Source organism: Anabrus simplex, chromosome 1, assembly GCF_040414725.1.
Source record: "Anabrus simplex isolate iqAnaSimp1 chromosome 1, ASM4041472v1, whole genome shotgun sequence".
NCBI lineage: Eukaryota > Metazoa > Arthropoda > Insecta > Orthoptera > Tettigoniidae > Anabrus > Anabrus simplex.
The window spans coordinates 1,780,036,307-1,780,062,072 of record NC_090265.1 but is presented as its reverse complement, the minus strand read 5'-3'; the positions used below and the strand labels follow the sequence as shown (position 1 = coordinate 1,780,062,072).

The following is a 25,766-nucleotide window of genomic DNA, read 5'->3' as shown; positions in this document are numbered from 1 at the left end:
GTTTGTGTAGCCGATATCAACTGTGAAAGGCTGTGCCTTACACGCTCCTGACTGCTGGTAAGTGCCCTACATACTACCTGTATTGAATCCAGTTCACAAGTAAAATGTGCGGCACACCAAAGTTAATAAACAATGTTAACGAAAACATTTCTCAACATCTTAATAAACATCTGTTAACAAACTTCTTCAACATTGTGTCAACACAAAAATAACTGTTTATGAGGTTACAATGGGTAAGGTCAAGAGGAAGAAAATGCTTACACCTGCAGCTTTCATTATTTCAGTGAGTTCAATTAGAGAAAAGCGGAGACGCGAAGTGTGGCTAGGAAAAATATTGGAAAGGCGAGTGGAATTAAGTGTGTAGAGAGCACTTATGTCAGAACTTTTAATTCATGATGCAACAGGCTTTCAAAATTTTCATGAGAATGCCGCCACATAACCTTCAGTTCTTGTTGACAGTAATTGGGTGGGAAATTGCAAGTAATAATGCAGATTATCGGAAAGTCGGTTCCACTAAGGACAGGCTATTTTTTTTAGGTATAACTTTAACATTCCGGTGACTCAGACATTTCACTTACCGTATATACTTATTTATCTGAGCATCCAAACAAGCTATTTCAGTTATTGTTTTTTTTTTTTTTTTTTTTTGCTAGGGGCTTTACGTCGCACCGACACAGACAGGCCTTATGGCGACGATGGGATAGGAAAGGCCTAGGAGTTGGAAGGAATCGGCCGTGGCCTTAATTAAGGTACAGCCCTAGCATTTGCCTGGTGTGAAAATGGGAAACCACGGAAAACCGTCTTCAGGGCTGCCGATAGTGGGATTCGAACCTACTATCTCCCGGATGCAAGCTCACAGCCGCACGCCTCTACGCTCACGGCCAACTCGCCCGGTTTCAGTTATTGTACCTGGGGTGTTTGAAGCTTTATACAGCAATATCAAGGATTTGGTAAAGATACAAAATAAAGAAAATCTTCATTTAACCTAGTTAGGATAGTATTATGTTGATGATGTACAAGTGATTATGGGAGGATGGGTTATTCAGCGAGGAGCGAAGCTGGAAATGAATCTACATTACTGTAGGTAGATAGATAGATAGATAGATAGATAGATAGATAGATAGATAGATAGATAGATCGATGAATGTCTTTATTGGCGTAGTTAAGGCCATTGGGCCTTCTCTTACACTAAACCAATTAGTATACATTAAAGTCATAAGTAACACTACAGTAATTAATACTAGAAGACACAATTAAAACACAATCAAAATACAACTGAAATAAAATTCCACCACAGTGAGGCATACATACAACAGCAATGATAATAATAATAATAATTATTATTATTATTATTATTATTATTATTATTATTATTATTATCCTATCCCATCATCGCCTTATGACCTGTCTGTGTCGGTGCGACGTAAAACAAATAATAAAAAGAAAAAAGAAATAGGAACATACGACATTGTGGGACATGGCCTGTCTTATACGCGGAATTTGAGATAATTATAGGTATTTCCTTCACCACATTAAAGAGGAAAGTTTATAATTATTATTATTATTATTATTATTATTATTATTATTATTATTATTATTATTATTATTATTATTATTATTATTATTATAGCTAGTAATGATATTGTAGAACACAGCTGAAAGAATATAATACAGAATTAAAGGTACTGTACGTTACAACTTTCGCTTGCGATTTGTTAGTCACATTTTAGAAGAAATGAGAAATCATAGCATTACGCGCTACGAATTCAACTGCTCTAATTGCGTCCTTACGCACCTGCAAACCGAAAATGTTAACGAAAACACGAAAAGTTAATGGAAAGTTTCATTCAAAAAAGAAAGAAATTTTGTTTATTAACATGCTTGAAAAATTAATGAATAGTCTACGCTACTTCGTTTATTCATCATCATCATCATCATCATCATCATCATCATCATCATCTGTTTACCCTCCAGGGTCGGCTTTTCCCTCGGACACAGCGAGGGATCCCACCTCTACCGCCTCAAGGGCAGTGTCCTGGAGCTTCAGACTCTTGGTCGGGGATACAACTGGGGAGAATGACCAGTACCTCGCCCAGGCGGCCTCACCTGCTATGCTCAACAGGGGCCTGGTGGAGGGATGGGAAGATTGGAAGGGATAGGCAAGGAGGAGGGAAGGAAGCGGCCGTGGCCTTATGTTAGGCACCATTCCGGCATTCGCCTAGAGGAGAAGTGGGAAACCACGGAAAACCACTTCCAGGATGGCCGAGGTGGGAATCGAACCCACCCCTACTCAGTTGACCTCCCGAGGCTGAGTGGACCCCGTTCCAGCCCTCATACCACTTTTCAAATTTCGTGGCAGAGCCGGTAATCGAACCCGGGCCTCCGGGGGTGGCAGCTAATCACGCTAACCACTACACCACAGAGGCGGACACTTCGTTTATTAACATCCAAAAATGTTCATGAACATTGTTTATTAACAGAGTTAACGAAAACATCTTGGTGTGAACGCACTTCAAGTGTTAATAATATTAAATGTTTACTATTCCTTCGGCTACTGCTGATCATTCGGGGTGGTACACATTTCGCGAGGCGAAATTTAGTGAAATTCAAAATTTTACTGACATTCAAATGTTGTAGCTTCACAACTATAAATGCTACTAAAACAAAACATTGCGCCGAGTAAGTTGGCCGTGTGGTTAGGGTCACGCATCTGTGAGGTTGCGTTACAGAGATCTTGGATTCGAAAATCACCGTTTACAGCCCTAAAGATGGTGTCCCGTGGTTTACCATTTTCACATCAGGCAAATGCTGGGGCTGTTACCTTCCACATCATCCTAGCCCTATCCCATCCTTCCTTCGCCGAAAGCCTTCGACTTTAAACAAGTAGCATGAAATAATGTTAAGTTATTTTAAAACCTGGAAATTATACGTATTCGTATTTATCAAATTGAAATACCAATTATTCACAGTTAAATGGGTTTTGACGGCCGTAGCCGTGTTGAAACACCGGATCCCGTGAGATCTCTGAAGTTAAGCAACATTGGGCGTGGTCAGGAGTTGGATGGGTTGCCACGCGCTGTTGGTGGGGGGTAAGGGAATGGAGGAGCGGAAAGGAACTGGCCACCCTACCGCACGTAAACTCCGGCTCAGGAACACCTCTGCGGACGTTCGGGCCTGCCTTCGGGCAGAACAACCCTTACCTTACCTTAAATGGGTTTTGAAAGATAAATACTACAATTCATCGAATATATTATATATTCGATTAATTTTTTTGAAATAATGGAAAGATTAATGATAATGTTGAGTATTTTACTTCAATCAATCAATCAGTCAATCAATCAATCAATCAATCAATCATGTCAGTAATTAATTTTTATGTTTTTGGAGATCCCGAGGTGCTGGAATTTTGAAGCAAATGAGTTAATTTGCATGCCAATAAATCTACCAACACGAGGCTGGTGTACTTGAACAACTTCAAATACCACCGGACTTAAGTGGCATAGAACCTGCCAATTGAGCTCAGCCAGCCAGTGTTCTATCGTCGGAGTTTCTTACTCCGGCATGATTTAAACAACATAATTTAGAATCTCAGATATACCTTTAGGGAATTCATTTTCTTTCTCAATCATTAACTCACGTTTTCCCCATTTTTCCATTACCATTTCTAGAATTTTAATTAATTAATAGATTAATTAAATTATTAGGATGTGTGTTCTCTCAGGATGGTAATAAAGTGAGAATGAATCAAGGTGTAGTAAAGCTAATGCAGTGAGCTCGCAGTTGCGATCAACAGTATTCTGTAAGAAGGAAGTCAGCTTCCGAACGAACTATTTTTACATCGGTCTGAGTTTAGACCAAATTTTCTTTACGGGAGTGAAAGCTGGGTGGACTCAGGATATCTTATTCATAACTTACAAGTAACAGACATGAAAGTAGCGAGAATGATTGCTGGTACAAATAGGTGGGAACAATGGCAGGAGGGTACTCGGAATGAGAAGATAAAGGCTAAGTTAGAAATGAACTCGATGGATGAAGCTGTACCCATAAGTCGGCGAATGGAAGAGGATAGGTTACCTGGGAGAATAATGGACTCTGTTATGGAAGGTAAGAGGAGTAGAGGGAGACCAAGACGACCGTGTCGTCTCAAAACTCACGAGTCTCAAAACTCACGAGTCCCAAAACTCACAAAGTTCAGGAAGAGGATTAGTAAGAACAGGTTTATCTACCTGGGCCAGTCTCAAAACTCACGAGCAGGACCAGTTCTTCTTTGAATGGATAAATGTCCACCCTATTACTGATGGGATAATGGAATACTTTCAATAATCGAATAACTTTCATCAGATTATTTAAATAATCGAATGAGTTTCAAATATCATTCCGTTATATCGCACAGAATAATCGGATGCGTCATGAGTAATTTTTTTCGGTTTAAGTGTTTCGGGTAGACTCCCCCCCCCCCTTGGCACTACAGCCCTTGAAGGGCCTTGGCCTACCAAGCGACCGCTGCTCAGCCCGAAGGCCTGCAGATTTAGAGGTGTCGTGTGGTCAGCATGACGAATCCTCTCGGCCGTTATTCTTGGCTTTCTAGACCGGGGTCGCCATCTCACCGTCAGATAGCTCCTCATTTCTAATCACGTAGTCTGAGTGGACCTCGAACCAGCCCTCAGGTCCAGGTAAAAATCCCTCACCTGGCCGGGAATCGAACCCGGGGACTCCGGGTAAGAGGCAGGCACGCTACCCCTACACCACGGGGCCGGCGTTTCGGGTAGACAACCTATTGAAATAAGCGAATAGATGAACTCTTACGAAAAATAGAATATCGAAGTGTTGAAATTAAATGAGTGAATTAACTGTCTTGATCTTTAATATCTCTAAATAAAATTATTTATTCAAGTAAATGCCGCCTTCTGGCTGCATAATGGAACTTAGCCCCAGTACTACCAATTGACAGATTCTTTTAAACTAGCAGCAGGCAATATACGGTACCTACTTTAATTTTATGTCGTCCGACTGCATGCATAAATTGTTAGCATGCTGGCCTTTGGTCCAAGGGGCCCAGGGCGTCCCGGGTTCGATTTCCAGTCGGTCGGAGATTTGAACTTTCATTAGTTAATTCCTATGGCTCGGGGACTGGGGTTCGTGCCGTCCTCAGCATTAAACTTCATCTTAGGTAGCGCCTCATCCTCACAGACGTGCAAGTCACCTATACGGCGTCAACTCTAAGCACAATAACATCCACAGTATCCCCTGCCTGTCGTAAGAGAGGTGTGAGTCACCGCGCACCTCATTCCTCCTGCGGTCATCGCAACCACCTGCTGTCCAGAGTCGTGAATTTTGAGACTCATTAGAATGTTTACTTTAGCAACCAGTTTGTAGTCGTGAGTTTTGATACTATTTGTAACTAATTTTAGTCCGTGAGTTTTGAAACTCGTGAGTTTTGAGACGTAACCCAACACGACGATGGTTAGACTCAGTTTCGAACGATTTAAGAGGTATAAAACTAAATAAGGCCACGTCACTAGTTGCAAATAGAGGATCGTGGTGACGTTTAGTAAATTCACGGAGGCTTGCAGACTGAACGCTGAAAGGCATAACGGTATATAATGATGATGTATGTAATTAAATTATATTAAGAGCACAGAGTATGTTGTCATACAAATAAAACACACTGATGTGCTAAACAGCATGCAAATATCTTCAGTATTTCACCGATTATGATAAAAACCATGTGTAAGAATGGAAGTTATGAAAAATGAGCAAACCGAGCGAATAGCTACGCGGTTTGCGTAACTTGATGTAAGCTTGCATTCGTGAGATAGTGGGTTCGAACCCTTCTGTCCGCAATCCTAAAGATGGTTTTCACGTGGTTTCCCATTTTCACCTCTGTCTTACCTTAATCAAGTCCACGGCACATCCTTCCCACTACTAGCACTATTCTATCCCATCATCGCCTTATGACCTGTCTGTGTCGGTGCGACGTAACACAAATAATAAAAAGAAAAAAGAAATAGGAACATACGACATTGTGGGACATGACCTGTCTTATACGCGGAATTTGAGATAATTATAGGTATTTCCTTCACCACATTAAAGAGGAAAGTTTATTCTTTGAAGCTAGCGGTATGGTCTATCAGTAGCGAGTCTACGTCAGAGATTTTTACCTGCACCTGAAGGCTAGTTAAAGGTCTATTTAACTTGGCAGGTTCGATCTAGGCTCAGTCCGGTGGTATTCGAAGGTGCTTAAATACGTCGGCCTCGTATCGGTTGATTTACTGGCACGTAAAAGAACTCTTGCGGGACTAAATTTTGGCACGACGGTGTCTCCGAAAACCGTAACAAAGTAGTTAGTGGGACGCAAAGACAATAATATTACTTTAAAGGTCCACTCAACCTGCATGAGAATAATGATTAACGAGTTATCTGACAGTGAAGTAGCGACTCTAGTCTAGAAAGCTAAAAATAACGGACGAAAGAATACATCACGCCAACCGCGTGTCACTTTGTAATCTGCAGGCAGCGGGTAGGCCAAGGCTCACGAGGGTGGTAGTGCCATGTGGCTGTAGTTTTGAAGAAAGTAATTGAAAAATGCAATTTTTGTCCCATGAAAAGTTACCTCCTCATTAATTAAAGCCACAGTGCCAGACATTTTTCCTAGGACAGGTCTCTGTAAAGTGCCTGTAAATCTACAGATGACTGCGCCGAGAGTCGACCCGCAACCTAGGGCAGGATATTTTCAGCTCACTGTACTTCTGTGGATGAACTTGCATCATCGTTGCTCATCAAAAGAATTATGAGTGAAAAAGTTGTCGATAAAATAGTGACCCACCTTCAGGATGAGAACCCAATGAAAATGTATTGTACAATATTCAGGCTTGCTGGCAGGACCTTTCGGTCAAGATGCTTTATGTAGAAGATCACAGCCTCATATATTGCTAAAAATGTTGGCTAATCAGCGCTTCAATTTTTTAATTTGTTGAATGTTATTGAATGTATTGTTTTACATGGTTAGACTCGCACTGTGAAGCCTGTTTCATCTGAATTTCTAATATGACAACAATTTCGCAGCCGAGTCGGTGTATTTTATGTCGTGTTATTAATTATTTTGGCTTAGGGACTGGTTGTTCGTGTTTGTTTGGGTGGAGTTTTCAAAAGTAGGAAATCTTAAGAGGTGAAGATAAAGTGGGAAAATAATGAGGAGAGGATGAAGTTGGAATTCAAGAAGAAAAATTGGGGCAAATATTCGTTTATAGGAAGAGGAGTTAGGGATTGGAATAATTGACCAAGGAGGACATTATAGACTGTTAATACTTTCAGCGTTCAGTCTGCAAGCCTCTGGGAATTCAATAACACCTCCAAAAAACCAAACCAAAACCCCACGGTGCAACAGCGCCAAATGCCTGCAGATTGCGAAGTGTCGTGTGGTCAGCACAGTGAATCTTCTCGGCCGTTATTCTGGCTTTCTAGATAATCACCTCCACAATCCTCTATTTGTAACTAGGACAATGGCAGCGTTTAGTTCTATATCTCCTTAAAAACATATCATTGATATGTATAAAGAAGTTGAATCAGAGATAAGGCTTTTCGCAGATGATGTTATTCTGTACAGAGTAATAAATAAGTTACAAGACTGTTCCCTTTGGGGATCATTGTAAATACCTAGGTATTAACATAAGGAAAGATCTTCATTGGGGTAACCACATAAATGGAATTGTAAATAAAGGGTACAAATCTCCGCACACGGTTATGAGAGTATTTAGGGGTTGTAGTAAGGATGTAAAAGAGAGAGCATATTTGTCTCTGGTGAGACCCCAACTAGAGTATGGTTCCAGTGTATGGGACCCTTACCAGGATTACTTGATTCAGGAACTGGAAAAATCCAAAGTAGCTCGATTTATTGTGGGCGATTTCGGACAAAAGAGTAGCGTTACAAAAATGTGGCAAAGTTCGGGCTGGGAAGACTTGGGAAAAAGGAGACGAGCTGCTCGACTAAGTGGATGTTCCGAGCTGTCAGTGGAGAGATGGTGTGAGAGGACATCAGTAGACGAATAAGTTTGGATGGTGTCTTTAAAAGTAGAAAAGATCACAATATGAAGATAAAGTTGGATTCAAGAGGACAAATTGGGGCAAATATTCGTTTATAGGAAGGGGAGTTAGGGATTGGAATAACTTACCAAGGGAGATGTTCAATAAATTTCCAATTTCTTTGCAATCATTTAAGAAAAGGCTAGGAAAACAACAGATAGGGAATCTGCCACCTGGGCGACTGCCCTAAATGGAGATCAGTAGTGATTGACCAACCACCGTCGTTTCCTCTACCTCTCTTGCCCTTCATGACTGAGTTCATGTTCCTCCTAGGTAACCTATCCTTCTCCATTCGCCTCACATGACCATACCACCGAAGCCGGTTTATGAGTACAGCTTCATCAATCGAGTTCATTCCTAACTTACCCTTTACCTCCTCACTCCGTGTATCCTCCTTCCATTGTTCCCACCTGGAAATTCTAAGTTCCCATGGAGGGAATTAGATACTTTTCCACCAATAGAGCATATCAAAAATCAGATCAAAAATTAGATGGATGGCTTTTCCGGCGTTTGCTCTATTAACCAGCGTTTCGTCTTAGGTCTGATACTAGACTCTTCAGAGTGGGATGTGTCAGACCCTACCCACTGACGCTGGGGTGTATGCAGGTGAACTTATCAGAAGCTTATTTATGAAGCACAGTCTGATAACTGCATACGGGAGATAAAACTCCACCTGTTTGTACCAGCAATCATTTTCATGTCCGTTACATCTGACTTATAAGAGATCCTGACCCCACATAGCATTGGTCTGAAAGCAGGCCGGTGTAAATATAATTTCGTCTGGAAGCTGACATCTTTCTTACGGAATACTGTTTGAGATGTCTGATAAATTTCCATCTACACTAATTTGAAATCATTTAAGAAACGACTAGGTAAACAACTGATAGAAAATCTGTCACCTGGGTGACAGTCCTACATGAATCGGGAGAGTTGGCCGTGCGGTTAAGGGCGCGCAGCTGTGAGCTGGCATCCGAGAGATAGTGGGTTCCAGTCCCACTGTCGGCAGCCATGCAGATGGTTTTCCGTGGTTTCCCATATTCACACCAGGCAAATGCTGGGGATGTACCTGAATTAAGGCCAGTGTCGCTTCCTTCCAACTCCTAGCCCTTTCCTATCCTATCGTCACCATAAAACCTATCTGTCTCGGTGCGACGTAAAGCCACTAGCAAAAAAGCCCTACGCGCAGATCAGTGATTGATTGATTGATTGATTGATTGATTGATTGATTGATTGATTGATTGATTGATTGATTGATTGATTGATTGATTGATTGATTGATTGATTGATTGATTGATTGATTGATTGATTGATTGTGTACTACGTTTTTCAATCTGTTTGATAGTTTTGTAGTAAAACATCTTGTTTTAGGTTACCGGAAACTAGTGCGAGTGGAATCTCTTCCTTTTTAATATCACCATTCAGTTATTATTAAAATTATCAGTATGACCAGCTCTTATAGAAGGTTCACTTTGGTTCCGACCAGTCTGTACATCCGCATTAGCCATAGCACCATACCTCTTATTTTTCTTTTTGAAAGCCTTTTCTTTCTGTGGATAATTTCGCAGAATTCCAACAACGTTCTTTTAGTCTTGCATTCTATTGACCTTTAGTATAGGCCTAAATGTTCCGAAAAAAAAAAAAAAACAGATTCAATTTGGAGGAAAGACGTCTCGGATTTCTGTCGCTCTGATGTCACAGGCAACGCGCTGCGCATATTGTTTCCAATTTCTAAATAACGTATTAATTTTCTTTAAATCGATCTCTACCGGGCGAGTTGGCCGTGCGGTTAGAGGCGCGTGGCTGTGAGCTCGCATCCGGGAGGTAGTGGGTTCGAACCCCACTGTCGGCAGCCCTAAAGACGGTTCTCTGTGGTTTCCCATTTTCACACCAGGCAATTGCTGGGGCTGTACCTTAATTAAGGCCACGGCCGCTTCCTTCCAACTCCTAAGCCTTTGCTATCCCATCGTCGCCATAAGACCTATCTGTGTCGGTGCGACGTAAAGCCACTAGCAAAAAAAAATCGATGTCATCTTCACGTTTCGCGTTTCTTTGCAGTGCAGCGGCCCGAAGTATTCGTACGGAACAGTTTCTTATGTTAGCCTCTAATCCACGACAAGCGAGTGCAGTGAGATTAATTAAGGAGGCACCAATAAGTTTATCTTCTTCACCTCACGCCCGAGTTAATTTGGAAGTGAACACACATCTTTCACAGTCACAACCACCAATTAAAGAGACTCGGAATGTTCTATGTATACAGTCTTAAATCATTCTACATATAAGGAACATATTCTCAGAATATTTGAATATTTGAATATTTGACATGTTCACTGGCTGTAGATGCATATCTTAGCTTATTACTAAAGATAGGCATTTTAGGTGCTGCACCTTAATTTTTTGTTATTAAAATGCCCAAATTTCCTTGTCTTGCAAAGAAAACATAAAACGAACACCCATAACTGTATTTTTTACTTGCACTTTTCTGTACCTTTTCTCAATGCAAGCACCTTTTTGCACCTTTTCTTAATATCAGTACTTTTTCCCACTTGTTTAATACTTGTTTTTGGATTCTTTGCCGCACTTTCCCGAAGAAATTAAACAAGAAAATCAGAACATTTCGTCTGTAAAGGTTGGTTCTATGTAGTTCCTCAATTCGTTGCTAGAATCGTAGGCTCCCTCTACTGCAGTAATCGGGAGTTTATTTACCAACCTGATGATCGTTGAACTATTAGCTTTACGCTCTCCGTCGGTCTTTTTAGTATTACATAGGTGGCGATTCAGAATGCGCTTTGACTGTTGTGCATGTCATTTTCCTATGTTGCCAGTATTAAAACCAGTATGAAGGATGCTGAAACAGGAAATGAACGCCGAGAACATGTTCTGATGTTCCCCTAATTGAATGTTGCACCAACATCAAACACACCAAAATGAATGGACTTGATTCCTACAAATTTAGTTTTTGTCAAGCGGTTCCGTATTAAACCGTTGACAAAAACATTGGGATTCCGTGTTCGATCATGTAACATTTTTTTAGGAGATTAATGTGTGACAGATCGCGAAAAGTAGGTTTAATCTCAATGTATGCTACCAACACAGAAATGCCAGAATAAATATTCCCTCCTCTACAGAAATTTACCACTGCTTCAGCAGATAGGCACAGCTTCCATCAATATGGCATGCAGGTTCGCAATCCAGTGAGCTCATGAAGGCAGTGTAAATCAGTTAAAAACAAGTCATTAACATACTTATGCTTGGAATATTGTACAAATCTATATACAAATGGAAAGAGAAATAATCACAGATTCAAAATTCAAAATAAAATTGAAAATTTTCGTCTTATTTTCGATTCCAGGTCCACTTGATATGCTGGGCTCTCTCTTAGTCCCAAGTTCAGTCTGACACTGCATTTCTGTTCTTCGACACAATGCAGTATTACTATCAAGACCTATCAAGGCCTATCAAGACACTAACTGATTTGATATATCATTGTTTCTATTTAATAAGAAACGGCAATCCAGAAAGGATTGCAGTTTGTCCTCCCTCCTTTTCAATCTCTACATAGAACAAGCGGTGAAGGAAATCAAGGAGGAATCTGGAAAAGGAATCACAATCCAAGGAGAGGAAATCAAAACCCTGAGATTTGCCGATGATATTGTTATTTTGCCTGAAACTGCAGAATATCTGGAGAAAATGCCGAATGGTATGGACGGAGTCTTGCGGAAGGAGTAGGCCCCCTACAAGAAGAAGAAAAAATGAAAATAAAAACCTACAAGCACTTTTCCAGTCATTGACCGGGTCAGGGATGTAATGAATGAATCATATATAGGTTGTCAGTACGATGGGTTCGCCACTCCCAAAGTGAATTATTAATGTCTGATGGATGCTATGAAATGAGAATGGAGTGTGTTGCTGGAATGAAAGGTGACAGGGAAAACCGGAGTACCCGGAGTAAAGCCTGTCCCACCTCCGCTTTATCCAGCACAAATGTCACATGGAGTGACCGGGATTTGAACCACGGTATCCAGCTGTGAAAGGCCGACGCGCTGCCGTCTGAGCCACGGAGGTTTAAAAAAATAAAATAATAAGTTCAAAACGATAGTAATGGAGTACAGGCGAACAAAGTCAAATGATACAGGCAATATTAGATTAGGAAATGATGTCTTAACGGAAGTAGGTTTATTATTATTATTATTATTATTATTATTATTATTATTATTATTATTATTATTATTATTATTTATTTCTTAATCTGCTTACCCTCCAGGGTTGGTTTTTCCCTCGGACTCAGCGACGGATCCCACCCACCTCTACCGCCTCAAGGGCAGTGTCCTGCAGCGTGAGACATTAGGTCGGGAGATACAACTGGGGAGAATAACCAGTACCTCACCCAGGCGGCCTCACCTGCTATGCTGAACAGGGGCCTAGGTGAGGGATGGGAAGATTGGAAGGGATAGACAAGGAAGAGGGAAGGAAGCGCCCGTGGCCTTAAGTTAGGTACCATCCCGGCATTTGCCTGGAGAAGTGGAAAACCACGTAAAACCACTTCCAGGATGGCTGAGGTGGGAATCGAACGCACCTCTACTCAGTTGACCTCTCGAGGCTGAGTGAACCCCCTTCCAGCCCTCATACCACTTTTCAAATTTCGTTGCAGAGCTGCGAATCGAACCCGGGCCTCCGGGGGTGGCAGCTAATCACACTAACCACTACACCACAGAGGCGGAAATTATTATTATTATTTAGCGTATGGCAATACATTGGCAATATGTAAATGATATACTAAAATAACTAGGGCGTTATTACTATTAGACATGAAACAGAGTATACAATGACAATGTATGCACTTATACAGTGAGAGTCAATTTGTCTATCCAGTTAACAGTATCTGGAGTGAGCGATAGAAAGTCCTTCTGATCTCCCTAGTATGACGTAATACTACACTGCTGGACTATGTGATGGATGGTCTGGGGAGTCGCTCCACAAACACAAGATGGATTAGAAATTTTGCTCCATTTGTAGAGGAAGTGATTACATACTCCATGGTTTGTACGAATCCTGTTGGCAGTTTTCCACGAACGTCGAGGCAGATCAAGACCAGCAGGTTTAATTTGGGTATTTAAAACAGATATAATGACTGGTGGTGCATGTTGGATCAGTTTTCCTTCCCATTGATCATTTGTATTGAAGCCCGTATTGAAAGTTTCAACAGCAGACTTTATCGCTGGATGTCTGGATTCTAACCTGCCAGACATTGCACTTGGAATGTAGTCATAAATTGGAAGGTCCGGGTGATCAAATATTTTCTTATATTCACGTAACGAAGGATCTGTATTCTCATTGCAGGAGTAGTTATTGGGTAGTAAAATAATTTCAGGCTCCGTGGTGTAGGGGTAGCGTGCGTGTCTCTTACCCGGAGGCTCCGGTCGATTCTCGACCAGATCGGGGATTGTGAGGGCGATTCGTCGTACTGACCACACGACACCTCGTAATCTGCAGGCCTTCAGGCTGAGCAGCAGCCGCATGGTAGGACAAGGCACTTGAGGGGTGTAGTGCCATGGGGTTAGTTTTGGTTAGTTAGCAAAATAACTAACGATGGCAGAAGTAAAGAAGACATAAAATACATACTAGCACAAACAAGGCAGACCTTTCTTCTGTTGTTTGAGTCATCAGTCCATAGACTGGTTTGATGCAGCACTCCATGCCACCCTATCCTGTGCTAATCTTTTCATTTCTACATAACTATTGCATCCTACATCTGCTCTAATCTGCTTGTCATATTCATACCTTGGTCTACCCCTACCGTTCTTACCAATTAATCTTCCTTCAAAAACCAACTGAACAAGTCCTGGGTGTCTGTCTTAAGATGTGTCCTATCATTCTATCTCTCCTTCTCGTCAAATTTAGCCAAATCGATCTCCTCTCACCAATTCGATTCATTATCTCTTCATTCGTGATTCGATCTATCCATCTCACCTTCAGCATTCTTCTGTAACACCACATTTCAAAACCTTCTATTCTTTTTCTTTCTGAGCTAGTTATCGTCCATGTTTCACTTCCATACAATGCCACGCTCCACACGAAAGTCTCCAAAAACATCTTTCCAATTCCGATATCAATCTTCGAAGTGAGCAAATTTCTTTTCTTAAGAAAGCTCTTTCTTCCTTGTGCTAGTCTGCATGTTATGTCCTTACTTCTGCCATCGTTAGTTATCTTATTACCCAAGTAACAATAATCATCTACTTCCTTTAAGGCTTCATTTCCTAACTTTATATTTCCTGCATCACTTACCTTCGTTCGACTGCACTCCATTACTTTTGTTTTTGACTTATTTATTTTCATCTTGTAGTCCTTACCCAACACTTCGTCCATACCATTCAGCAGCTTCTCGAGATCTTCTGCAGTCTCAGATAAAATAACAATATCATCGGCAAATCTCAAGGTTTTGATTTCCTCTCCTTGGATTGTGATTCCATTTCCAAATTCTTCTTTGATTTCCCTTACTGCCTGTTCTATGTAAACGTTGAAAAGAGGGCGGACAAATTACAGGCTTGTCTCACTCCTTTCTGGATTGCTGCTTATTTTTCAAAGCCCTCGATTCTTATCACTGCAGACTGATAAATCTTCGTTCTCGGTATCTGATCCCAATCACCTTCAGAATCTTAAATAGCTTGGTCCAATCAACATTATCGAATGCCTTTTCTAGATCTACGAATGCCATATACGTGGGCTTGTCCTTCTTGATTCGATCCTCTAAGATCAGACGTAAAGTCAGGATTGCTTCATGTGTTCTTACATTTCTTCTGAAGCCAAACTGATCTTCTCCCAACTCAGCTTCAACTTGTTTTCCCATTCTTCTGTAAATAATAACTGTACAAATTTTGCAGGGATGAGATACTAAACTAACGGTGCGGTAGTTTCCTTACCTGTCAGCACCGGCTTTCTTGCGAATAGGAATAACAACATCCTGCCGAAAATTGGATGGGTCCCTCACAGCTCTGTCAAACTCTGACCTCATAATAGGGTATCTTATTTCATCAGCATCAACAGTCTTCTTGTTCCAGAACCAAATTATCTACATCTTTACCTTGATACAACTGTTGGATATGTTCCTGTCATCTTTCTGCTTTGTCTTCCTTCCCTAGAAGTGGCTTTCCATCTGAGCTATTAATATTCATACACCTAGATTTCCTTCCTCCAGAGGTTTTCTTAATTTTCCTGTATGCAACATCTACCTTTCCTAGGACAATACAACCTTCGACATCCTTGCACTTCTCCTTCAGCCATTCTTCCTTAGTTACCTTGCACTGTCCATCCACGCCATTCTTTAATTGCCTGTAATCTTTTCTGCCCTCTTCATTTCTAGAATTGGGCCGATGACCTCCGATGTTAGGCCCCATAAAACAACAAGCAAGCAACAAGCAAGCATTTCTAGAATTATAGTATTTTCGTCGTTCATCTATCAGGTCTAGTATCTCCTTAGTTATCCATTGATCCTTAGTTGATCTTTTATTCCTTCCTAATATTTCTTCAGCAGCCCTGCTGACTTCATTTTTCATGACTATCCACTCTTTCTCTATTCTGTTTCCTTCAGCCTTTTCGTTTACTCCTTTTGTAACATGTTCCTTGAAACAATCCCTCACACTCTTTTCTTTCAACTTGCCTAGATCCCATCTTTTTTCATTCTCTCCTTTGTTCAATTTCTTCAACTTCAGATGGCATTTCATAACCAATACGTTGTGATCAGAGTAAACGTCTGCTCCTGGGAAAGTTTTGCAATCCAATACCTGGTTTCTGTATCTCTGCCAAATCATGATGAAGTCTATTTGATACCTTCCAGTGTCTCCAGGTCTCGTTCACATATACAGCCGTTTGAACCAAGTATTGGCAAGGACTAAATTATGATCAGTGCAGAATTCAACCAGCCGACTTCCTCTTTCGTTCCTTTGTCCCAATCCGAATCCTCCAAATGTATTACGTTCTCTTCCTTGCCCTACCACTGTATTCCAGTCTCCCATCATAATTAGATTCTCGTCACCTTTTACATATTGTATTAAATCTTCCATCTCTTCATATATTCTTTCGATTACCTCATCATCCGCTGAACTAGTAGGCATGTAGACGTGCACTATTGTGGTGGGCATTGGTTTGGTGTCTATCTTGACGACAATAATTCTTTTACTATGCTTATCCCAGTAGCTTACCCAATGCCCGTTTTTCTTATTCATTATTAAACCAAATACTGCATTTTCCCGGTTTGATTTTGTGTTGATAATTCGGTAGTCGCCTGACCAAAAATTCTGTTCTTCCTGCCAACGTACTTCACTTATACCATCTACATCTAACTTCAGTATATCCACTTCCCTTTCCAGATTTTCTAACCTACCACAACGATCAACCTTCTAGCATTCCACGCTCCGACTCGCAGAGTGTCAGTATCTATCTTCCTGATGATCGCCCCCTCTCGTGTAGTCCCCACCCGGAGATCCGAATGGGGGACTAGATTATCTCCGGAATACTTTACCTGGAAGGAAGATATCATCAGTAAATCATTCATTCAGGGAGAGCTGCATGTCCTCGGGTGTTAGTTACGGCTGTAGTTTCCCGTTGATTTCAGCCGTGTAGCAGTATCAACACAGCTAAGCCATGTTGAGTATTATTACAAGGCCATATCACTCAATCATGGAAACTGCCGCCCTTGCAACTTCTGAAAGTCTGCTACCCCACTTTGGATGAACCATTCGTTAGTCCTATATGGTTGCACCTGCGGCTCGGCTATCTGCTTCATTGGGACACGCAAGCTTCCCCACCGCGGCAAGGTCACATTGTTTCTTAAGAAAATAAACATGCTCACTTCGAACATTGATATAGGAATTAGGAAGATGTTTCTGAAGACTTCCGTCTAGACCGTGGCATTGTACGGAAGTGAAACATGGACGATAACTCCCTCAGAAAGACAGGGAATTGAAACTTTTGAAATCTGGTGTTAGAGAAGAATGCTGAAGATGAGATGGTTAGATGGAATCACGAATGAAGAGATACTGAATCGAATCAATCAATCAGCCACTACTGATCTGCATTTATGGCAGTCACCCAGACGGCAGATTCCCTACCGGTTGTTTACCTAGCCTTTTCTTAAATGATCGCAAAGAAATTGGAAAACTATTGGAAAGTTTTCCCAATCCCTAACTCCCCTTCTTATAAACGAATATTTGCCCCAATTTGTCCTCTTGAATTCCAACTTTATCTTCATATTGCGATCTTTCCTACTTTTAAAGACACCACTCAAACTTATTCGGCTACTTATGTCCTCCCACGCCATCTCCCCGCTGACAGCTCGGAACACGCCACTTAATCGAGCAGCTCGTCTCCTTTCTCCCATGTCTTCCCAGCCCAAACTTTGCAACATTTTTGTAACGCTACTCTTTTGTCGGAAATCACCCAGAACAAACTGAGTTGCTTTTCTTTGGATTTTTCGAGTTCTTGAGTCAGGTAATCCTGGTGAGGGTCCCATACACTGGAACCATACTCTAGTTGGGGTCTTATCAGAGACTTATATGCCCTCTCCTTTACATCCATACTACAACCCCTAAATACCCTCATAACCATGTGCAGAGATCTGTACCCTTTATTATTAACAATCATATTTATGTGATTACCCAAATGAAGGTCTTTTCTTATAATTAACACCTAGGTACTTACTATGATCCCCAAAAGGAACGTTCACCCCATCAACACTGTAATTAAAACTGAGAGGACTTTTCCTATTTGTGAAACTCATACCTGACATTTAACCCCGTTTATCAACATATCATTGCGCACCGTCCATCTCACAACACTATCGAGGTAACCCTGCAGCCCCTCACAATCTTGTAACATATTTATTACTCTATGCAGAATATCTGCAAACAGCGTTATCTCTGATTCCATTTCTTTACACATATCATTGATATATATAAGAAAACATAAAGGTCCAATAATACTGCCTTGAGGAATTCCCCTCTTAATTATTACAGGGTCAGATAAAGCTTCGCCTACTCGTAATTCTCTGAGTTCTATTTTCTAGATATATAGCAACCCATTCAGTCACTCTTTTTTCTAGTCCAATAGCACTCATTTTTGCCAGTAGTCTTCCATGATCTACCCTATCAAATCCCTTAGATAGGTCATTCGCGATACAGTCCATTTGGCCTCCTGAATCCAGGATATATGCTATATCTTGCTGAAATCCTACAAGCTGAGCTTCAGTGGAATAACCTTTCCTGAACCCAAACTGCCTTATATGAAACCAGTTATTAATTTCGCAAACATGTCTAATATAATCAAAAAGAATGCTTTCCCAAAGCTTACATGCAATGCATGTCAAACTGACTGGCCTGTAACTTTCATATTTATGTCTATCACCCTTTCCTTTGTACACAGGGGCTAGTATAGCAACTCTCCCTTCATTTGGTATAGCTCCTTCAACCAAACAATAATCAAATAAGTATTTCAGATATGGCACTATATCCCAACCCATTGCCTTTAGTATATCCCAGAAATCTTATCAATTCCAGCTACTTTTCTAGTTTTCAACTTTTGTATCTTACTGTAAATGTCATTGTCATCATAGGTAAAATTTAATACTTCTTTAGTATTACTTATCTCCCCTATCTGACATTATCCTTGTAACCAACAATCTTTACATACTGCTGACTGAATACTTCTGCCTTTTTAAGATCCTCGCATACCTACTCCCCTTGTTCATTAATGATTCCTGGAATGTCCTTCTTGGAACCTCTTTCTGCCTTAAAGTACCTATACATACCCTTCCATTTTTCAATAAAATTTGTATGACCATCAATTATGCTTGCCATCATGTTATTCTTAGCTGACTTCTTTGATACATTCAATTTCCTAGTAAGTTCCTTCAATTTCTCCTTACTTCCACAACCATTTCTAACTCTATTTCGTTCCAACCTGCACCTCCTTCTTAATCACTTTACTTCTCTGTTATAATATAATGGATATTTACCATTCCTTACCACCTTTAAAGGTACAAACCTATTTTCACATTCCTCAACAATTGCTTTGAACCCATCCCAGAGTCTGTTTACATTTTTATTTACAATTTTCCAGCGATCATAGTTACATTTTTAAACTCCCTCGTGCCTATTTTGTCAGCCATATGGTATTACCTAATAGTCCTAATTTGAAGACCTTCCTTTCTTTCACATTTATTTTTAACTACGACAAAAACAGCTTCGTTATCACTAATACCATCTATCACTTCGGTTTCTCTATAGAGCTCATCTGGTTTTATCAGCACCACATCCAAAGTATTCTTCTCTCTAGTTGGCTCCATCACTTTCTGAATCAGCTGCCCTTCTCATATTAACTTATTTTCCATTTATTGTTCATGCTTCCTATCGTTCGCATTACCTTCCCAATTGACATTTGGTAAATTGAGATCACTGGCGACTATCACATTCCTTTCCATATTATTTCCCACATAGCTGATTATCTTATCAAATAATTCTGAATCAGCGTCAGTGCTACCCTTTCCCGATCTGTACACTCCAAAGACATCAAGTTGCCTATTATCTTTAGAGATGAGCCTTACACCCAGAATTTCATGTCTTTCATCCTTAACGTTTTTGTAGCTGACAAATTCTTCTTTCGCCAGAATGAACACTCCCCCTCCTACCATTCCTATCCTAACTCTACGATACACACTCCAGTTCCGTGAGAATATTATGCATCCATTATATCATTTCTCAGCCATGATTCAACTCCGTTTACAATATCTGGTAAGTATATATCTATTAAATTAATTCGATTGCTTTGTTTACAATGCTTCTACAGTTGAGCACTTACATGTTTATGTCATCCCTACTTGATTTTCGGTTCCCTGTTCGCTTAACACCGACATCGATTTGGCTAATGTGACGAGAAGGAGAGATATAACTTAAGACACCCAAGACTTGTTCAGTTGGGTTTTGAGGGAAGTGTAGGCAGTAAGAAATGTAGGGTTAGACCAATGTATGAATATGACAAGCAGATTATTTAGAAGATGAATTTGCCTTCTTGTCTTCCCAGAATCTCCTGATCCTCTTCATGTCTCTTCTTCATCACTGCGTTTTTACTTCCGTTCTTCCGTCCATACTGTGGCGGTTCTCATCTTGGGTTTTTCAGCAAAAGGACGTTTGTACACCGGGCGAGTTGGCCGTCTGGTTAGCTATGAGCTTGCATCTGGGAGATAGTGGGTTCGATCCCCACTATCAGCAGCCCCGAAGATGGTTTTCCGTGGTTTCCCATTTTCACACCAGACAAATTATGGGGATATACCTAAATTAAGGCCATGGCCGCTTCATTCCCATTCCTATGCCTTCCATATTCCATCGTCGCCGTGAGGCCTATCTGTGTCGGCGCGACGTGAAGCAAATTGTAAAAACTATGTTTGTTCTCCAGTGTTCTAAAGCTAGGGCTGTCCCATATAATTTAACCTGTTATGCTGATTTCTTGAAGGTCTTTATTTCAATTTCGATTCAATTTCAATTACACTTTTAGTGAAGAGGCATAATTAAATATGATTTTAGGAAGTTTTTCGTTGTTCATTATATGCATATGGCCATAAAACGTCATTTGTCTTCTAATAGTCTCTGACATTTTCTCACATTGCCGGTATAGCTCAGGAGACCTCCTTTTTATCACATGCATACCGGGGAGAATATTTTCCTAAGGATTTTCCTTTCTTGTTTTTCTAAACTTTCAGTTAGTGGTACTCCTCCAATGATCAAGTTTTCGGATGCGTTTAATGCTTCACGCTTATGTACCGTGTTATAGTGTTTCAATTTGGAGTTTTTCCTACATATTCCACGTGATTCTGTATGATTTTTGAAATTTAGAAATTATCTCTTATACGATAATTATCATGTCCTACGTTACGGACATGTATGGACGACGTTTACACAATCCACCAGATCTTCCACCTCTCAAACTTATTCCCTTTTCTTTGCACTCCTTCAAGATGTTACTCAGTCTTAGACTTCTCATCTGTCGCTCTTCAAGCGAGATGTTGCGTGACTTGACGAGTTTCTCCGATGCATCCCTCATTCCCGTAATATTCTTTCCTGTAGGCCTATATCTCCCTCCTCAATCCTCACTTCCTCCAAGTCGTTGTGAACCTCCATCAGCTCTTTTAGAGCAACTATTCTGTGTGCCAGTCCCTTTGGATTCATCCTCTTAAAGTTTCTTACTATTATTATCCAGTTGATTAGGAATTATATTTAGGCCAGAAGTGATTTTCAAAATTAGTTTTTTTAATTTTGATACAGCTATCCAAAACTCACAATTTGAGATCTTTCCGGGTTCTTTATCCCTTCACCTTTCGGCACAATTGAGGAAATAGCTTAATTTTGCGTTTTTCCTGGCTTGGGGACTCCTACTTTCTCTCCTAAACACTGTTTTCATCATTAAAACGAAAGAGTGAACTGGAATGAAAGATTACTCTTTTGAGTGGTAATTATGTAATGGTGTACAAATACTGTAAACTGTATCCCATCAGTCCCCCCTTCCTTTCATTTTTTCCTTCATCTCTCTTTTCTTTTCACGTCTTATAAGCCTATACCCCTATTTGGCTTATTTTATGAGTAATACGATACATCCTAACATATTTATTTATTGTTTCCACAGCAGAAGATGTTCCTGTACCCGTGGACGGTAATGCTCTTATCGGGAATAACATCCTCCGCTGTTGCACTTCGCCCAGTTCGACAGAGCGGACACCTGCTTCCTGGAATTCAGCTTTCCTACTGGGATCCAGGAGATACCGACGTTGGTGTCATGTCTCCAGGGAAAGAGAAGTTGTTTAACACTGGTGAATATAACGCGATCTTCAAGAGAAAGAAATACACGCAAAGTGTATCACCTCATCAATACCCACCAATAATGTCACATCAGAGTCGAATGAGACTAGAAGAACAGCCAAATACGGATACATTTAAGAATATGTTAGTCCCAGACGAGCAGCGACAGACAATTGGTAATAGGGCAAATCCTTCAACAAAATCTACTTATTACAATAATGACAATGTAAATGCCATTGCAGATATTTACTCGAGTAATACAAGGGAGGCATTTCCGCACTCACCATATAAAAAGTTAAGTATAAAATCTGAACCTATTACACCCATCCTTCCACGACTTCAAAGAAACCAGAACCTTGACAACATAAGATCTTCAACAACTCATAGATTCTTTCAGAAAAATCCAATTGATAAACCTGATAAAGCTAAAGGTAGCAGAATGGAATCCTTACCCACAAAATATTTCTATTACAAACATAAAAACGAAATTGATCACCCCAAGAATATTAGAGAAAAATATTTACCTTCAATGAACAGAAAATTTCCCAACTTCACAGGTTATCAACATATTCACACACCTGAAGGCATTACGGATAGAAGAATCGACTCAGCTCGCGGAGATATCCAGAGAAGCACATTAAAAAAACCTGAGGATGACATACAGAGAAATATGAATACCGGCAAAAGATCAGAACATACTTTCTTAGAAAATATCAATGGAATTGAACATTATTCTCAAATTCTAACAAGCAAGCAATCTCCTTCATCAAGCACGTCCGGAAGAAACCTTATTTTTCCAGCGAGATATCACAGTTCTCAGCGACCGGACGATCCCGGTAATTCTACCCGTCAGGGCAGTAAAACGGATGCGCAAACTGAGAGAAGTTCAACATCATCTATTCATGAGGACATTAACTCGCTACCCGTATTCAATACGGGAGAAGGAAATATGCAGTCACTATTTCCAATCAGTGATACACGAGATGCAAACTACCCAATCCCAAATGCTTACGTTGTATTTGTTCCAGAAGGAATAGTGGTCCCTAAGCACAAAAATTTAGATCAGTTCTCAATGTATTTTGATGTGGAAGACCATAGCATTTCTGAGAAAGAAACCACGATAATAATGGATCAACACACCAGCCAAAGAGTGGAAGGAGCACTGCTTGCGTATGGACCAGTGGGTATAGTAACTGCTGATGGAGTGATTCCAATTTTGTCGTCAGACGTAACAGATACACTCCCTCAATCAACCACTGAAGCACCGCATCAGCCTCCAAGTACTACCCAGTCAGACGTGGATGACATTGATATCTATATTCCCGGGTCTAAAATAATCACTAACATTTACGAGAACGGACTTAAGACAAGCTCGACAACACCAAACACCACACAACTACACTCAACTCAAGATTTAGAAATGCTAATAAAAGAAATGAATCAAGTCACGTCAGGCAGGAGGCAAATTCGAGAAAACCAGTCAACATATGTAACACAAAATAAGATAAATGAAGATATCCATCCCATTTATGAAAAGGGAACAATTTTAGATGTGGACCCAAAAAGTTATTTTCTTACCTATAAAGGAATTCGAGAATTCCCACCTATAATTCTGGATCATCACAGTCTGAAACATCCCCAGAGTGTTTTAACAACGTACCCCGGTAAGAAGAGGAGATCAATCCACAAGCTTAATAGACGCCGAGCTCCTAAGTCACAAAGATATTCACGCAAGAGAGCTCAAGTCCATCATCCTGTCGTTAGATCAAGAATGGGTAAACTTAAAAGTCGTCAGCAGACCATACCAGCTAGTTCACCATCTATAAATCCTTCACATCTCTCTCCGTCAACATCCACAACAAAATATCAGAAACCAGGTCTATTCAATCACGATTCAGAGCAGCCATTAGTAGGAAACCTAGGGCAGTTTCGTAACGTCAGATCACTGAATTTCAACATACACGGTACAAACCTCCAACATGAGCAGATTGTATCGTCAGTTACACCTTCTCAACAAATGAATACTATCCCTTCTTCACAGATGTTAGAGAAAGTGGCCGATGAGATCGAACAACCATCACAACGCCAGAAATCTGATGTGAATAATAACTTGTTGTCTAGCTCTCCTACACCTGGTTCTCAGAGTGCTTACTCACTTCCCACAAAAGTGAACAATGATGCCCTCAATAAGACAGTGGAACGGAACTTTGGGGGGGACACTACCATGCATCACTTTTCTTCTAGCCTGCCCGGAGTTACACATCCAAGTCAAAATGGAACTGATCACGATCACAAGAAAATGCAGCTTAAATCAAAATTTTCTGTGCAGAAAAAAGAGATGCAACATAAAGGTCTCATAAAACTGGGTCAGTTAATATATATTAAAATAAATAAGTCAAAATGTTTAAATAGGAAATTTTTTGGAGACCAATACCTTAACGATCTGGTTGACTTCATAATAGACGTGACGAATCATAACATTAAAGCAAGAGGGAAAGCAAATATGACTATACCAGACATCAGCGAAGAGTTTAGCAAAACAGAGTTTGGAATTGAAGTGAATGGCGAATTTACTGCAACTGATGGCTGGTTTAACGACTTGTCGTCCTTGTACAGGACAGCTGACGTTGTAGTCTCCAGATCAGAGAATACATTGTCTATACGTTTTGGGATAGCGCTGAGGAAAATTCAATTTGGCTTTGGGCATTATGAGGCAAAACTCAGCGGCATGGATGTGGGAGGGCAAGTAACTGGTGAAGTGAAATCTAATTCAATGTCGGTGAAAGTCTCGACTACTATCAACGATGATAATACATGTACAATTAGTTTAGATGACTTTAAGATGAATGAACTTGGTGATATAGATTTGAACATCACTGGACTTGGAGCCCCACAGTGGCTAGTAAATAAAATCAGTTCATGGCTAATAGATATGTATAAAGACGACATTATCCAGAAAGTGCAAAATGAAATTATGTCTCAAGTGAATGGAGTGCTTAGTAGAGTGAAATGTTAATACGAGCTTGTATCTTTTTAGATTTTCTTTCTTTCTTTCTTTCTTTCTTTCTTTCTTTCTTTCCTTATTCGTATTAGTAGCATCATGCATAAAACTACGACGAAGAAATCAGAAATAATAAATATTTATAAAATCTACAATTCTAGCTCCTCAGGGAAGCAACTCAATGTTGAAAATATCCCAGGGATATGAGGTACGAATTTTAGGTACGGTAAATAAACTATAAAAAGGATGAGAACATTTTCTTTATTTATTCCTACGAATTACAATCCTTTCCTTAATCATCGTTATCGGGTCGCTTAGATTAGCAGTTTGCCTGTTTCTACCACTACGAGCGCTGACGTGAGTCAATGCATTGTTTCACTTAAGCACCACTACGAGCGCTAACGTGAGTCAATGCAGAATTTCACTTAAGCACCACTACGAGCGCTAATGTGAGTCAATGCAGAGTTTCACTTAAGCACCACTACGAGCGCTAATGTGAATCAATGCAGAGTTTCACTTAAGCACCACTACGAGCGCTAATGTGAGTCAATGCAGAGTTTTACTTAAGCCCTTATAACTACATTCGGTGTAGACACTTTTCAAAATATCTAAAAAGTTTTGGGACACTGAACCAAGGAACACGTTACACAAAGAATTATGCAAATAAGTCAATTTGGCTAGGATTTAAATCAAAAAGAAAACGAGTAAAGAAACAAGCGATTTCAGGCACTTTTTCCCGAACTGCATTTAAGCCGGAAGTGTTTTTCGAAATTTGTTTCTTTATTTTTGATAGAGCTTTCGTACTTTTTTTTTACGTTTCGCCGACGCAGATATGTATTATGGCT

The 25,766-nt window shown here is 40.3% G+C and overlaps 1 protein-coding gene across 1 annotated transcript; it reads left to right on the top strand.

Moving 5' to 3' along the window:
• LOC136883191 (uncharacterized) lies at positions 1-25,299 on the top strand. Its single transcript, XM_067155383.2, has 2 exons — positions 1-57; positions 21,748-25,299. The coding sequence occupies exon 2, from the start codon at positions 21,754-21,756 to the stop codon at positions 24,934-24,936; it is 3,183 nt and encodes a 1,060-aa protein (XP_067011484.2). The 5' UTR covers positions 1-57; positions 21,748-21,753; the 3' UTR covers positions 24,937-25,299.
• Positions 25,300-25,766: the final 467 nt, after the last annotated feature.